Consider the following 16,672-nt stretch of genomic DNA (forward strand, 5'->3'; position numbering starts at 1 on the left):
TTGGCAGCTATGCATCAAGGATGGAGTACCCATTAAGTAAAATAATCATGTGCTTAGGGCATCAAGGGAAGCGGGGCACACCACAGAAATAATCCCATTGCTGGGATTATTATGGATTATATGGTGCAGTTGAACCAGGTTCCACAAAAAAGGCTCCCACAATAAATACATGCAAATATAATCAAAATAATAAATGTAAATGAAGTGGGAGTATACAAAAAGAAACATCTTTTTCCATCTTACTGTAGGTTGCATTTCATTTCAAAAAATAAAATTTTATTCTATGGTTTATTAGTGCCTATATTTTGAATTAGATATATATGGGGGCACCAAACTCTTGGAAATGCTTCTCAAGGTCTTAATCCGGTTCTGTCTCAGATCCTTGGTGGTGGGTGCCCAGTCACACAGGTCACTTAACATGTGTATAGTGTGCAGCCCCGTGAGGTCTGTTCACACAGTATACTGAGGGCATCTAGGGCATATACCTGCGACCACTCTCATACTTTCCCCACCATGCCTTCAGTTGCTCTAGTTTCAAATGTTGTGCGGAAAAAATCATTTCAAGGAGGGCGCTGCCAAGGATGATTCTCCAATAATATGTCCTTCAAGCTGTGTTTCAGCCTTCAAACATGAGCGGAGTGCTTTTAAGAACGACACAGGGTGCCCTGTGACTTCCATCAAATCTGCCAAATTGCACATACATGTTGTTTTGCTTAGCTCTGCTTCTGAAAGTGGAGGGTGGAGAAGACAGGTTGATAATGCAGTTAGCAACGCTGCTGAATGATAATCAAGCCCTGATGAAGTCCATCAGACTTCCTTCCTAGTAGACTTGTGTAGGGTTGCACTGTAAATGTGGGTTGTTATTGGTAATTGCATTGTTGTCAGGCTTTATTGCTGTTTTGTGGAGTTCCCTTGTGATGTCATGGTCCTAAAAGGAAACCTAAAAGTCTCTTAAATAAATCCATGGATTTTGTACAAAGAAGTGCTCTTTTCTTTCTTTGGCCTTCATTGACCAATAGCTGTCAAAAACGCTCATGTCATTACTTTAGGCCTTGAAAAAGCCCAGTTACAGAGAATGAGGTCATTGCTAGCAAGCCTCGGTCCCTTTAATTGACCCTGAAGCAAGCCAGGTCAGGGGCAGGAGGCCTCTGAATACCAGCCACTGCAGATCACAAGTGGGGAGAGTTGTGTTTCTCTTAGGTCCTGCTTATGAGCTCCTCATCTGGTTGGCCACTGTGAAAATGGGATGCTGAACTAGATGGGACTTTGGCCTGGTCCAGCAGAGAAACTGGGCTGAGGGTAGGTACTTAGAGAGATAATAAAATGGGATTTGAGCAGCTCATCTTAGACTTTTGTTATTTTTCTGCCTGAACAGTAGATGTGCCATGGGAGATCCAACACCACGATCTCCCATGATCATTTTTTTAAAAATGCATCCTAAAGAGCGGGTGGGGGACAAAGCAATACCAGGCCATGGTCCTGCAGGAGGTCTTAAACTTTAATCCAGGACACATACTGAATTTCCTTCCCATAAGAACCAATAGGAGGGAAACTGGAACAGGGTGGAAAATGAGATAACACTAGAACCATTGGGGCAAAAATGGCCTTTTCTTCCCACCCTCAGCTTCCACCATGGGTGGTGGTCTCTCTCATCCCTAACATAAGATTGTTTCCCCCATTGTTCATCCTTTTTAAAATCACTGATCAGACCCCTGTGGTGTGGTTGCCCCAAGAATAGATAACTAGTTTGTTAATATGGCATCGGTAGGTCAAATCCTATGGGTACATCCCTTCTCCATTGGGGCCACTGATTCGAAGGTGGGAAGTACCTATCTGACGCAGCCTCTCTGTGTGATCCAAAGCTTTCCAACATTACCAATGCATCATGAGAGCTGATCACAGCAGAGCAGCACAATAATGGCAACCGTTCTGCAAAGGTGTAATATGCAATCAAATACAGTACTGGGGTTTTTTACATTCTGTATCCATCGCTGGACTTACTTAGAGGAGATCAACTGAAATTAATGAAGTTGCCTAACTTACATCCATTAATTTCACTGGTTCTATTCTGAGTAGCACATAGTTGGACACCACTCTTTAGTCCCTTGCAGCAGAATAGACTACATCTTCAAATTTAGATTTATTATTTAAACTGAGATCAGCATTCATATTCCACCCGCTGCAGTGTCAAGGGGCTGCCAATAGGTCACTTGGGGACCCTTAACTTGTCTGAAAGGAAGAGGGATGGCGATCTCTCTATAACTCTACCTTTCATGACATGCCATGTCCATGTCCCTGGGGAGTATTTGTTGTGCAATACGTCAGTGGCCGTACAGCCACTCACACAAAACAGGAACAGGGCTGTCAGCATATTTATTAAAAGGAGTACATCTCTCGGCTGAAATTGAGATGTCACCTTAAGCTCCCCCAATGATAAATAGGAAGGGAGGAAGATAACTATATTATGAGTAAGTCGCCCAAACATATAGTTTTGGCCTTTAGCAAGAACTTAGTACAGTTGCTTACACACACACACACACACACACACACACACACACACACACATTTCCGTGCAGATTCATACTTAATCCAATTTTTAAAGTCTATTTTCAGTACTGGCATATGTCAGCTATGAGATTTACGAGACACTCAATGCTTCAGTATTCCAGACCTAATAAATTAATGAGGAGCCCGGGACACTACAAGTGTCTTGTCATGTTGACAGTTCTGCCAATGAACCTACTCCTCATGGGTGTTTCAGGAGGTTTTGAGAGTTCTTAACGTAGGAAATAATTTCCTTCCCTGTTTGAGGACTTCAGTGTGGAAGTAGGGGGGATGCTGTAGTCGACCATTATAAATATGCCCCAAGGCACATTTACTGATGTGCCTGACAAAACACAATTCATGGGTACCAGAGAGACCCAAAGGCAACACACATGAAAATTGAAAGGAAAACTGGGAACTTCCTGTCAATGATCTGGATTGGAATTTCAAATCAAAATGAGAACTTCGCCCTTCTATGCTACTGCAGCTCTTGGCCATGTAAACAGTTCTCTTCTTTAGCCATCCTTCCTCCTGCTGGTCCTCTCATATTCCTCCTTTTGTGCTTCTCCTCCTTATTCATTTGGATCAAACTTTCCCCCCTCCAACACTCCCAAGAAGGCGCAGCTTTGCCAGCACCCCAGCAAAGCAGGATTGGGGGGGGGGGTGACAAAAAAATCACGCTGGGTACCACGTGGGCTTGCTACACTTCTGGTTCCTTCTCCTCCTCTTTACCTATTTCCTTCTGCTTCTCTGCCTCTCTCTGTGGCAGGACTAGGGAAACTTTTTCGAGGTCACAAGCAAAAGCTGGCAGAGCAACAAATGTAATTTTTAAAAACAAAACCTTTGAACATTATGCTAGTCTCTACACAAACACACACATGCAGCCTTCTCTATCCTCCATCCAAGGAAGAAAAGAAAAAGCATTAACAGAGTTGGACACAATGAAGCCAAAATACTCAAAGGGGGTGCAAAGCAGAGCTCATGAGGGGTTTGGCCTGAAGAGGGGGTGTGGCCCACAGAGAGCTTCAAGGGACAGACAGAGAGGTCTGCATCTGGCCCTCAGGCCTGAGGTTTCCCATTGGTGCTCTTAGAACCTTAAAGGTAAAGGTAAAGGGACTCCTGACCATTAGGTCCAGTCGTGACCGACTCTGGGGTTGCGCGCTCATCTCGTATTATTGGCCGAGGGAGCCGGCGTATAGCTTCCAGGTCATGTGGCCAGCATGACAAAGCCGCTGCTGGAAAACCAGAGCAGCACATGGAAACGCCGTTTACCTTCCCGCTGTAGCGGTTCCTATTTATCTACTTGCATTTTGACGTGCTTTCGAACTGCTAGGTTGGCAGGAGCTGGGACCAAGCAACGGGAGCTCACCCCGTCACAGGGATTCGAACCGCCGACCTTCTGATCAGCAAGCCCTAGGCTCAGTGGTTTAACCACAGCACCACCTGGGTCCCTCTTAGAACCTTAGCCAATGGCATTTGCACCATTCTTAGACAACTCAACCAATCAATAGGGGAGTGATTACGGGAAGGACTATAACTCAGAGGTAGACGACATGCTTTGTTTGTAGAAGCTCCAAGGTTCAATCTTGGGCATCAGCAATTAAAAGGAACCTGAAGAGACAATACTGGGCTAGATGACAATAGAGACAATAGTCTGGCCTAGGATAAAGCAGCTTCCTATGAATCACTAGAGTCTTTTCCACCATCACTTTCCTTACTTTTATATCTCCTGGCTGAAGAAAGCTTTACCTCATTGCCTGGGATTCATGTAACTCCTCTTCAGATGAGATATGATGAAGTCTCCTGGCACACAAGCGACATGTTGTCCTTCCCAGGTCAGCAGGTGCAGAATAGGAAACAGCATGTCTAATAGCAGCTTGTCTGGAAGCAGCCCTTATATGCAAAGCAATGATAACAACTTTTATGATAAGTACAGTGTTAAGATTTCCATGTCTTTCTGAGGAAAACAATAAACTAGCCATTGGCTGACTTGCATAAATGAAATATGTATCAGATTTTCTTTTGCTCAGTTGTTAAAATGGAAGGGAAAGAAGCTTTCCAGATGGCAATAGATGCTGAGCCTAAGCAGTCAAAAGCAAACACTCACAGAGTTTGCTCCCAGAAAACTATGCACAGAATCACAGTCATGCTGCTCCTGATAAAATGGATATACAGTGGTACCTCGGGTTACAGGCACTTCAGGTTACAGACAGTTCAGGTTACAGACTCTGCTAACCCAGAAATAGTACCTTGGGTTAAGAACTTTGCTTCAGGATGAGAACAGAAATCGTGTGGCGGTGGCAGCGGGAGGCCCCATTAGCTAAAGTGGTACCTCAGGTCAAGAACAGTTTCAGATTAAGAACGGACCTCCAGAATGAATTAAGTTCTTAACCCAAGGTACCACTGTACTATGATGTAATGCATTGTTTGTACACGTATATAATAATGGATAAACATAGCTGCCTCCGTTTTGGACTCTTCTCAAGACACAGCTATATGGACTGTCATGGTGAGGTTGTGCACTGCAAAAAATGTATTATTATACCTCTCCCAGTTCTTCAGCATGACCTGAAGGTCACAGCTTTTCCATTCACCTCTCTTAACTATTTGCAAAGGGAGAAGTCAAGCTTCTCATATATCCAATATGACACCAATATTTCCAGTCAACGCCAAGAGAGTGAGGCATATCCCGTAACCCTCCAGCTTCTCATTCTTTGTTATGGCAGGGCTACTTTAAAAACCATTTGCTGTTCAGTGAAGCACAATTGTCATTTGCTACACTGGTATGCTATTATTATTTTATTGCAAAACTCTGCATTACTTTTTCTCTGTTATCTGTGTGTGTGTGTGTGTGTGTGTGTGTGTGTACATATTCTTGTAAAATAAATAAAATGTGTTGGCTCAGATGCGCATCTTAGGACTGAGCCATTAGGCCCACCATGCACAACTTGTGCCCTGATTCGATGGACGTCATAGGGTGATCCTTAACTTTGGTTAGCCCTGCTAATTAATCAACCAGCAGATGGGTTGGTTGATTCAGGATACAGACCCAATGCCTGTGCCAAACCCTGCTAACACCAGTAATCAATAAAGTTGTGGCCTCTTTAAATCCCGAGTGGTTGCCCTGTGTTTATTGTGGATTTATCATGCTTTGGCCCCACCATCCTGGGTTTCACCCTGACCCAGAAGTATGGCACTTACCTTCTTGCTGAATATTCCTGAAGCAAATACCTCGTCTGAATATTGCGATAGGACTGGTCAAAGTGCTTGTGCCTCCTTTGGTAGAACGGCACTGTAGCCGACATCTTGGAATCTGCTATCACTCACTGCTCCTGTGGATTAAACAATGACAATCATATTTACCTGGGGCTTTCAGAACCTTAATTATTTCTCTTAAATTCTGGAGCTTGAATGGGCAACAACAGATCGTGTTAGACTACTCTGTCAATTAACATGATGGAAGATACTAACAAAACAAAAGAACAACAACAATTTATACCCCGCCCATCTGGCTAGGTTTCCCCAGCCACTCTGGGCAGCTTCCAACAAAAGATTAAAATACAATGGTCAACTAAACATTAAAAGCTTCCCTAAACAGGGCTGCCTTCAGATGTCTTCTAAAAGTCTGGTAGATGTTTTTCTCTTTGACATCTGGTGGGAGGGCGTTCCACAGGGCGGGTGCCACTACCAAGAAGGCCCTCTGCCTGGTTCCCTGTAACTTGGCTTCTTGCAGCGAGGGAACCGCCAGAAGGCCCTCGGCGCTGGACCTCAGTGTCCAGGCAGAACAGGCAGTGTCCGGGCAGAACGATGGGGGTGGAAACACTCCTTCAGGTATACTGGACCAAGGCTGTTCAGGGCTTTAAAGGTCAGCACCAACACTTTGAATTGTGCTCGGAAACGTATGAACTGAATATTTAGGATCATGTGCTAGGAGACATGCAGGTTTACTTGCAAGTAAGCCCCACTGCATTCAGTGAGATGTACTACCACATAAAATGTACAGCTGGGATGGGGAGCCTATGACCCTCTGGATATTGTTGGGCTGCAACTTTTGTTCTCCTTGACATTTGTCCCAGCTGGCTGAGGCTGATAGAGAATGTTTGGAGAACCACTGGTTCCTCATCCCTTTCATATGGAATTGAATTATCGGGATGAATGAACTGGCCTCAATCTCACATCACTTAAGTCCTCAACACTTAACATCTACAGTGAAAAATATGGCATTGGCATTGGAACGGACAGCAGCTGATGCAAAATTTTCACGACAGCAAGTCATCTCGGAAGGACTATTCACATGTGCATATTACAATGCTATAGTCCAGGGAGCTTAGCTTTTTTTTTAGTCAAGGGCTGCAATGAACTGTTGTCCACCCTCCAGAGGCCACATGTCAAAGTGGATGTGATGAGAACTGCAGTTCTTAAGGCTGACTTCCTAATGGCTTCCCCCATCAGCTATTTTACACTCTTTCGAATCATTTCTCCATTATTAAATTCAGTTAAAATGTGCTTGTGCTATTTATTTATTTAAATTTGTATACCATCCTTCATCCAATGATCACAGGGCAGTTCACAACATCAATGGCATTTTTGTTTTTGTTTTAAATGAAAATTGAGAAGATTGTTTGGTATCATGGTATTACACCAGGAATCAGTATTTTTTAGCAGAAATTAAAAATGACAACTGGGGCTACAGCAGATTTTTTTGTGGGGCAGGGGAGGTCGGTTAAGGCCTGCAAGCTAGCCACCTTCTACTATAATCAGCAGCCCCAATCCACCTAAAGACCGGAAACTTACAGACTCTTACCTGGGAATAATCCTCACTGGCTAGAATTGGGCTACAGGTTCCACTGAAATCAATAGAACATAAGGTCATCTGCCACCATGTAGGTGGATCAGGGCTGCCTAATAATGAACATGCATGCAAGGTACCCAAACATCATGGGACCATTTCAAATATTAAAGCCATGGCTTCCCGGGGGGGGGGGGGAGTGTGAAATCTTTGTGTCCCTTTGAGAAAGTGGTAGCTGACCCAAGTCCCTTTGGGGCTCGACCTTCATTGAAGGAGGCATTCAGAGAGACAGAGCCTGCAAAGGCAGCTGCATGGTCCAGAAGGGACAAGGTTTATTAAGGGAGTGACAGTGGCAACAAACCAAAATGTAAAATGCATTTCCAAACTGACCATATTTATATCCTGGCAGAGTCATTGCTCGATTAGCACATTATAACTTTGCTCCATTTGACATATGTCAGAAAGAGGTACAGCCTCCTCATTGATGTCTCTTTCTGCTTAGACGGATAAATTAACTCTTGCTTACCCAAGAGGCCCATATTTCTGATTAATCCAATACATCACCCCACCCCCATATAACAGCCAATTCTGAATAACTGCGGCTCAAGTCTACAATTACTGTAATGTGACAAAATAATATCAGTTCTAGTTTGCCTGCACAAGTTTCATGCTTTTTCCAACAGTGAAGTACCTTCCACCCAAGAAATGTATTACATTTTAGTGGCCCTTATAGCATTGAAAGGCACAGGATTTTGTCTCACCTCTAGCTAATATAATCCCACCAGTTCTGTGGGGTAAATAAGACATTTTAATTACAAATAGCATTTGGGAATCTCTTCGGAATATTATTTGCTTTTCTTCTCATAGCAATTAAGGGGGTGGTGGTATAACTTTGCTATTTCAGTAATGTCATATTTTGATATGATTGGCCATTCTCTGTTGTGGAACTCGTCTCCAGAAACACCATGACTACATCTTATCAAGCCCTGAAATGATCCATTGTTCTCTATTAAGCAGCGGGTCACAGAAGGGACATTATGAAGGCAAACCACATCCGAGCATGTCCCAGCTGGACTGCCTCCTCCCTCCCCTACAGGGATGTTCTTACCATCATAGAACAGTCGGACCATTGGCCAATCTAGCTCAGTATCATCGGCACTGACTGGCAGAGCCTCCGGGATTTCAGGCAAGGTTTTCTTCCCAGACCTACCTGAAGATGCAGGGACCTTCTGCATTCAAAGCAGATGCTCTGCTACTGAGCTACGGACCTCCCACTTCAGTAGTCCTATGGAAAGTTTTCAAGGAGGGAGAAAAAATACCAGCAATGGCCACCTCAAAGTCTCCTCTAGCTGGACTTTCTCTCTACCCCACCATCACTACCAAGGTGATGACATCAACAAAGCTGGAATATAAATCATTGCAATCAATACACACTAGTCTTCTGTCTATTGCCACACCCCTTCAGGTGCGCCTCAGAGTTCCATGAGCGTTGAGGTTACATTCGCCCACACTCCTTGTCAAATGGAACAGTATTCTAATTTCCACAAGCTTCAACTTCGTTGAAATATTCTCAGTTTGCAGCAAGGCACACCCATCTCAGGAGATTATTGCTTCACCTTTCTCGGTGCAGAAAAATGCTCAGCCGTCAGCTAGCCTGAACCCACCCATAGCTTTGTCTACTTTGTGCTGCTGGAGGAAGAAACATGGGACCTGGGTTTGGAACAACTGCTGAGTGTCAAAAGAAAGGACACTCACAGGTCCTTCCACACTGGTGTTTTGTTGAGGTTGTTTTCCGCAGCATGTTATTGACACAAAGCCTCTCCTTTTCCCCGAGGGGAGGGGTTGTGAACGGGTCTCGCTTCCCGTGCTTCACAGGGGGCGTGGTGGCCCACTGTGTCACAGGGAGTCCCAGGCCCACGTCATGCCCTCAACCAGCCAATCAGGCTGGCCGGGGAACATGGTTTGCTGCTCTTAAGCAAACGTGGGACCATGGCTCAGCCTGTTGGAATGAAGTACAGTCTGTTCGGATCCAGTGCCTAAGCCAATACCACTCACATTCTGTAACCAATAAAGTTATGGCCATTTTTTAGCCCATTAACCTAAAATACTGGTGTCCATGTGTCTTATTTCATCATAAAGCAGGGGACGGGGCCTCGACTCACAACAATAGTGCCTTAGTGGTGGATTTGTTCTGATTCAGTTTGCCACATCTGAATTTCTATTCAGAGAACTAAGGGTGCGACAAAATTGGGATGAAAATAAACCTGAACAATTCCATATAAAACATTATGGGATTTCAGCAGGAAGCTATGGGATAACCACTGGTTGGGAATGAAACAGTATGGTTGTCCCAAGACATTTGCAGGTGCAAACAGTACTAACAGGGTCATTTGTGCCCATCCAGATAGCTCACCACAAGCACAACTCATTCTGAATGTGCAATAAAAATGGTGTCTGCAGAGCCACTAAAGGAAATGAGCCTTCCAGTTGACATCTGTCAGGAGCCAGCCTTCTTTCTTTCTTTCTTTCTTTCTCTCTTTCTCTCTTTCTCTCTTTCTCTCTTTCTCTCTTTCTCTCTTTCTCTCTTTTTACAAAGGAAGGGAAATTCTATTAAGTCAGAACGATAGCTCACTCACGAAAACCCCATGCTTTAGAAATGATGCATTATTTCACATATTCGCCTCACCTTTCCGTCACCCCCTTCCCTCTTAAGTCTCAACTGTGTTCAGATGATGAGTCTTCAGGAAGGGGGCTTGTCATTTTTAATTCCCTGCAAAGCACTCGGCTTATTTTAAGTGCTGTTTAAATCACCATCGTCATAATGCCTGGTTGGGTTTGGGCATGAGTGATATGGGAAAGCTTCTGGAAGCAACGTCGCCCACCGCTTTCTAACTGTGGGAGACTTCCCACTGAATTAGCATTAAGCTCATTCCCAGGCATTGAAAGAACCCCCTGTGCTAGCACAAACCCTGTCTATTTCTGCTTAGTCAAAATCCAGCTGACTACTTTTCGTGAGGGTGTAGTGTCCTGGCCAAACCCTAGTGCACATGGTCGCATCCTGCCTGCCCAAAGTCCACCTGAAATTGCAATTGGATGGAAGAGATCCTCATTTCCTGTCCTAAGCATGTGGGTCGCGCTGCTTTAAGGAGCGGGACATACATAGCATTCCCCACTAGAGGTGATTGGGTTACAGAGGTGGCCAAAGTCTGAAAACAACCCTGGGCCAGAACTTCAAGATCTTACTTAGGTCAGCATCCACAGGGATACCACATCTGAGTCTTGCTCTCACTAAAGGGGGAACTTGATAGGTACTTGACTCTCTGTGAAGAACAGGGTCCTCGGCTGCATTTTTCAGGCAGCATGCGTGCTCTACATTTAAAGCACATGGCTTTCCCCAAAGAATCCTGGGAGCTGGGAATCGCAGCTCTGTGAAAGGCAAGCTGCACTTCCCATGATCCTTTGGGGAAGTCAGGTGCTTTAAGTGTATGGTGGGTATAAGCCTCAGACTGCTGCAAGAAGAGACGCTGCAAGGTCCTTTGAGAAACAGAGAAGACCAACTGCTTCCCTTGATTCTTGGGGCGGGGGGCGGGCACATACAGAAGGGCAATGAAATGAGCAGACTTTTCAAGAGCCCAATAAAATATAGCTGAACATCAAAATAGCTCACTGATTCAGTCTCCTGGCTAGCATAAGCAGTTATAAATAGGCTGCAATCCTAACCCCGCATATCTGGGAGGAAGCCACATTGAATTCAATGGGGTGTATTTCTACGTCGACATGGTTAAGACTGCAGATTTCATTACCAGCTATTTTGTTGTACACAAACAAGGGTTTCAGTTCAGAAGGAAGATGGGCCCGACATATTCTTTTAAATATCTATATATAAAATATATTCTTATAAATACATGTCGTGTTTCCAATAATGTCTGTAGCATGTAGACTTTCTACATAGTAAGACTATGGACTTTGGAAGTCTTTGAACCCAGTTAGTTCAATGCAACTGTCTAGTATTACTTGTACAGTGCCACAACACAAGTTGTGACTTTTAGTTGCTGATTTAGCCTAAGATGTATTCTGTCGATTCCTAATGATGCTTCTAAGAACCTAGACAAGTTACATGGAAGCATGTGCCTTTGAAATTGTTCATGTTTCCACCAACCAATGAAAGAAACTTACCATGAGGTCATTCCCCCTCATCATTTTGACCTGATGATTCTTCATGAGATTTCCATTGCCACAATGTAAGCAAATCTAATTTAATCACAGAAAAAGTTTGATCCTCAGCACTGGTTAAAATACAGAGCTGACGACATGGACATGTTTCCTAAGTTGTTTGTAAAATGCAGGATGATTGCAGCCCAACTGGCAGACTGGAGAGAATACACCAATATCCCCAGTGAAGACCTCCTTTCTGCACTATAACCATGCCAAGCATGTATTGATAAAGCAGAGCATGGTGCTGTAATGCTTAGATCTCATTTCAAGCAAATAGGGAACCCTTCAAGACAAGGACATTGTAAGTAACCAGTCTTGCAATTGTCTTCACATACATAGGGAGGGTTTCAGGCCTGGGTCTCTCTGAGTCCTGGCCCTAACTTGAAATGTCAGGGATAGAACCTGGGAGCTTCTACATGCAGAGCAGATTCTCTACCACTGAGCTATGACCCATTCTTCCAGCTCTTCCAATATGTTAAGGAACTGTGGAGGAACCACAAGTTCCTCCACATTATTTTATGAATAATGTGACCAAGTCCATGATCCCTTTATGGAAAAACAATGGATCAATGCATCCAACCAAATGGGAAAAAATCAGAACACTCCAGTTCCCTGATCTCCGCATTGAGGCCAAGCCAAACTTGAAGTTATTTATGAATGCTGCATCAGAACCTGATTCTGTCCAGAATTTTAATGCAGAATCCAAGAATTCAGGAATTTTCAATTATAAAAACAAAACATGTTCCTCTGCACAAGTACCAAACCCTTTAACACTTAACAAAAGTTATAATTCATAAATGTACTACTTCATTGTGTTCCAAGAGCAACAGAATACCTCAAACAAAAGATGCAGATGGCTTCAAACTCTTTTTTGTTTTGTTTTTAATGCTCTCAAAAGCAATATATATGAACCCACCCTCCCACCACAAAGCTCAGTGGGGATCTTGTCTAAAAGACTGGCATAGAAATATTATAATACAGGACTGCAATAATTGGCAGTGCTGGGGAAGGGGTGGAGAAATCAAACCATGGATCATCCAGGGTGAGGTAAGTGAAACCGCAGCAATAGCATCCTGGCAGCAGCAGTATGGGAGGGGAAGGAGCCAGGTTGCAGTGAGGTTGGAGCTATTCAGATGCACTGAGAGAACACAGCCTCCTGGTAAGCAGTGGCAACACTGCAGCTAGAGAGCTATTGCTACAGCTCTGCCTCGCCAGATAAATCTGCAACTAGCTACTCCACCCATCCTGCGAATGCACACAGGCAGGGACTGAAAGAAACATATAAACATGGCGTACAGGCCATGAATTACACATGCACAGCGAGGGGATGGAGCTGGCAGGTGGAAAACGTCTTTTTGCCTTTCTCTCTCACCTTAATGAGATACCTGCACAGAGATGCTTTCGCACAGTGCACATTCAAGTTACAGAAATGGGACAGAAGTGTGTGCACACGTACATCATTAATTTTATGCACCTACAGACTCGATGGAGAAAAACAAGGCAGAGGGAAACCTTCTCTCTAGCTTTTTCCTCCTTTCTCTCGCACAAGCAAATGTCTCAAAGGATAATGTCCCCTCTCCTCTTTGGAACAGAGTTCATGGAAGCCATGGAGACGGCTGACAACAGCACCTGGGATTTGGTGTGGCTCCTTGCCCCATCCTTCTGCTTCTGTCCCACCAGTGCATCCCACTGCCCGCAGGGATTGGCTAAGCAAGGGGAGTTGCCTTGCGTAGCCTTCTGCATCATTTGCTGGAAACTAATCAAACCTCCTACACTCAGTCCATGTGTGTCCAACTGCCTTTTTTTTTTTTTGGTGAGCATAGGAGTTGGGTTGACACACCCACGCCCGCAGAGTTTCCAAAACTCAGCAACCATTTTGGCTATCCGTACTTATACAGACCAAATCAGTTAAGAGTATATAAATGGCTATAAGTTACATATGTTGGGAAGCAGTTGCTCAGGAACACATTCATTATCTCAGGGGTGGATAACCTATGCCCACTCCCCAAGATGTTGTTGGACTCTGGCTCTCATCATTCCCAGCCAGGATGGACAATAGATGGGGTGAAGCAAATTGTAGCCCAGCAACAGCAGGAGACCCTAAATTTATCCGCCCCTGCCTTACCTGTAGAACTTCTCATATATATATATATATATATATATATATATATATATATATATATATATCTTACCCTAATCTGAATAATGCATAGGATCATTTTATTGGAAGGCTCTGATTTTTGGAGTACCTAGCAAGCTGCAAAACCTCTAAAAAATTGCAACTAGTTACTGTTACATTCCAATCTACCCCCTTTTAACAATCTTACGTATTTTACACTCTGTAACTTTTTACTCTTATGGTTGCTCACAAAAGTCAGTTAACTGCTATCAAGCGTGCTGACAAACTGCTGCAAATCATGGCCATCTGGGTCCCACAAATCCATGGCAACTTGATATGAGGGCATCTGAAAGTTTTATCACTTAGGTTGCAGTCCTCTCAAGTCCCAGGGGACAGAGGACTTTTCAGGTCTCCTTTTCCATGGATGGAAGGGGAGGGCTGCCCTCAAAGAGAGAGGGAGGAAGCTGCTTTTGCCAGCTTCCTACTTGTGGCTGCAGAAAAGACCTCCGCTGGTGCTTCTCCAACGTCAAGCTCTAACATCGGAGGGGACAATGATGTGCAGGGCCTTCCCAGGGCCGGTTTGCTGCCTGTGGTGGATCAGCAAACAGCTCCCTATTACCAACCCCAAGTGAGCATATATAGTACCAAGGCCTCCCAAGTTATTTGGACACCTGAAAACCCCATACACACACCTTCCTTTCCCTGGCAGTAAAAAAATGCAATGACAAACTAAATAATACAGACTTCGTTGCCCCTTTCATGATGCCCAAAATCTGCTGCCTGAGGTATATGTCTCATTCTGCCTCACAGTAGGGCAAACCCTGAAAAGTAGACCTAACAATGACAGAAGAGGCTATGGCTTGGTGGCCCTTCCTTTCTCACAACATGCCCTGGAATGGTGGTGGTGGGGATTATGCCATTGGGAGAAATGGGAAGGGAAGGTTTTTGGAACAGCAAAAAGCAACAAAAGTCCAAATCACAAGAGGGGGAAGTTGTCATCCCACCCTCCTCCTTTCCAGCATGGTTTCTCCCTCCCCCAGAGGAATGCTTTGCCAACTCCCTGCATAGAACAAGGGACTTATAGCAGATGTCCTGTTAAGTCTGAAGATCCAAAATGCACTTTGAAGACACCCTGACCTTTTCACTGGCTAGTAAAGAATGTGAAATGAGTGAGATAGCGAAAGGGAGTCCGTTCCAAACATTTCAGCTTCTATTATCCCGTCCTATGGCACCTCCATTGACTCACATGCCTCCTTCATCCAATTCCACTCTTGCTTTCTAGCAGGCATCATCTCCAGAGCAAAAAAAAAAAAAGTTTTCCAAAAGCCTTTCCTTTCACACCCACCAGTCATGCAGAGGGGCTTGCCAAAAAGCACAAAGAGAAACCAAGCAGTAAACTCTCGACAATATCAACAGCCAGAATTCCCTCTTTTAAGGAGTAGGATTTGAAATATATGGTAAACTCTAATTTAATGGGTGTTTTCTGCCAACATCTTTTTCCCTTTCTTTTTTTGTTCAGTTTGTTATTCCTAGACAAGTACATGCTACATCTTTCGCCCAGCATCTAATGTCTTCAAACTGAAGGAAATAAATATGAATAAATCATCGACACAGAAATAAATAAATATGAATACAGTAGCTCAAGGGAAATCTGTTCAAGACCAAGAGTCCAGTATTCCTTTCACTGATGTGCATGTTAAACCCCTATTCAGGGGTTGGACTCTAAGGCTGCAGTTCGTGGCTGCTTAAGTCTTATTGGCTTCAATGAAGTTTAAGCAGCCTGTGTGCAGGATTGTGGCCTTGGAGGATGCAAAATGAAGATGAAAAGAATGGTTTAAAAAAATAGCCCTTTTTCAGTTCTTAGACTGAGAAGTCATCACTTTCACTGTGATGGGGAGGAAATATATTTTCTCCAAATCTGAATAATGCACATATTTTTTAAAAAAAAACGAGCACAGACTTACCTAGAGAGATGTCAAAATGGCAATGCAGAGAGGAAGGACGGTCTTATCCAGCTTACCAAGCCCTAAGCTGAGGAAAACAAAAATAATGTCTAACTCTAAGAGAAGGTTACTGCCCCCTTCCCTCCCATTTATGGGCAGCTAGGATGCTATATATAGACTCAATTTAGTTGCTCTCACAAACCAGTGATGTGTCTAATAAGCATTAAAACTATGATTTAAGTTAAATGAGCATTTACAAGTTGGCCATATTTTGGAAGCTTTTCAGTACGATCGTATGATCCTTAAACATTAATTGTTGGCATGCATTTAAAGTTTTTATTATTTATTATATGAAAAAAAATAAGGAAGGACTAAAGAAAAATGATTTTGTAAAAAAATTAACCACCCACTTAATAGCCAATAGGTGGTTATTTTGCACAGATAATGGTTAAAAAGACCAACAAACAGGTTCTAAAATCTTTTTAGTGCCAACATGAGCTCTTCCCTGGTGCCCTGTGCTGTAAATTGATCCTCCCCAAAGTCTCCTTAAGGGCTGCCTGGATTATAAAAAAACATTGTTGCCATATGTTAAGCCATATCATCTACGTTTAAAAAAAGCTTGTTAACATGGGAAGAAATCCATGCCAGCTCTAGCTCTGCTTCGTCCTGCCTCCTGGGTCAGCTGCCAGTTCTTCAGTATACTGTAAGTCCCAAAGAGCGTCTGTCTGTTACACAAAACTTCCTAGGAAAAATATGTATAAAGTTGCACGCAACTAAATTAGACTCAGAATAGATTCAATGAAATTAATGGACCCACCTCCGGCAAGTCCATTCATTTCAATAGAGTAGGATACCATCCATAGTGTGTGTAATGCACAACAACAACGACAACAAAATATTGTGCAATTGGAAATGGATAAGCTATGTTGAATCAGCAAAGCTAACAGCTAACATAAGAGAATTTAATGATGACTGTTCTTTTGAAGAATGGAAACCCTTTTCGGATTTCAATGCAATCGGTCAAGCAGTTTCAGAGAAAAGTGGAGACACACAAACATGGAC

The 16,672-nt window shown here is 43.6% G+C and overlaps 1 protein-coding gene across 2 annotated transcripts in view; it reads right to left on the minus strand.

Annotated features, from left to right (window-relative positions):
• The window catches only part of MYOM2 (myomesin 2), a 79,981-nt gene extending 63,834 nt beyond the window's left edge, over positions 1–16,147 (minus strand). Inside the window, exons 1-3 of one of the 2 annotated variants that reach the window (XM_088665665.1) lie at positions 15,632–16,147; positions 5,746–5,876; positions 4,294–4,437 (exon numbers count right to left, since the gene is read on the minus strand). In XM_088665665.1, coding sequence (XP_088521791.1) covers positions 4,294–4,437; positions 5,746–5,849 — 248 coding nt within the window. In that variant the 5' untranslated portion in view covers positions 5,850–5,876; positions 15,632–16,147. Of the gene's footprint in view, positions 1–4,293; positions 4,438–5,745; positions 5,877–7,348; positions 7,387–15,631 lie in introns of those variants that run through there. The other variant, XM_088665667.1, reaches the window with a different exon arrangement.
• Between the last annotated feature and the right edge of the window lie 525 nt (positions 16,148–16,672).

Source organism: Zootoca vivipara, chromosome 3 (genome assembly GCF_965207765.1).
Source record: "Zootoca vivipara chromosome 3, rZooViv2.hap1.1, whole genome shotgun sequence".
NCBI classification, from domain to species: Eukaryota; Metazoa; Chordata; class Lepidosauria; order Squamata; family Lacertidae; genus Zootoca; species Zootoca vivipara.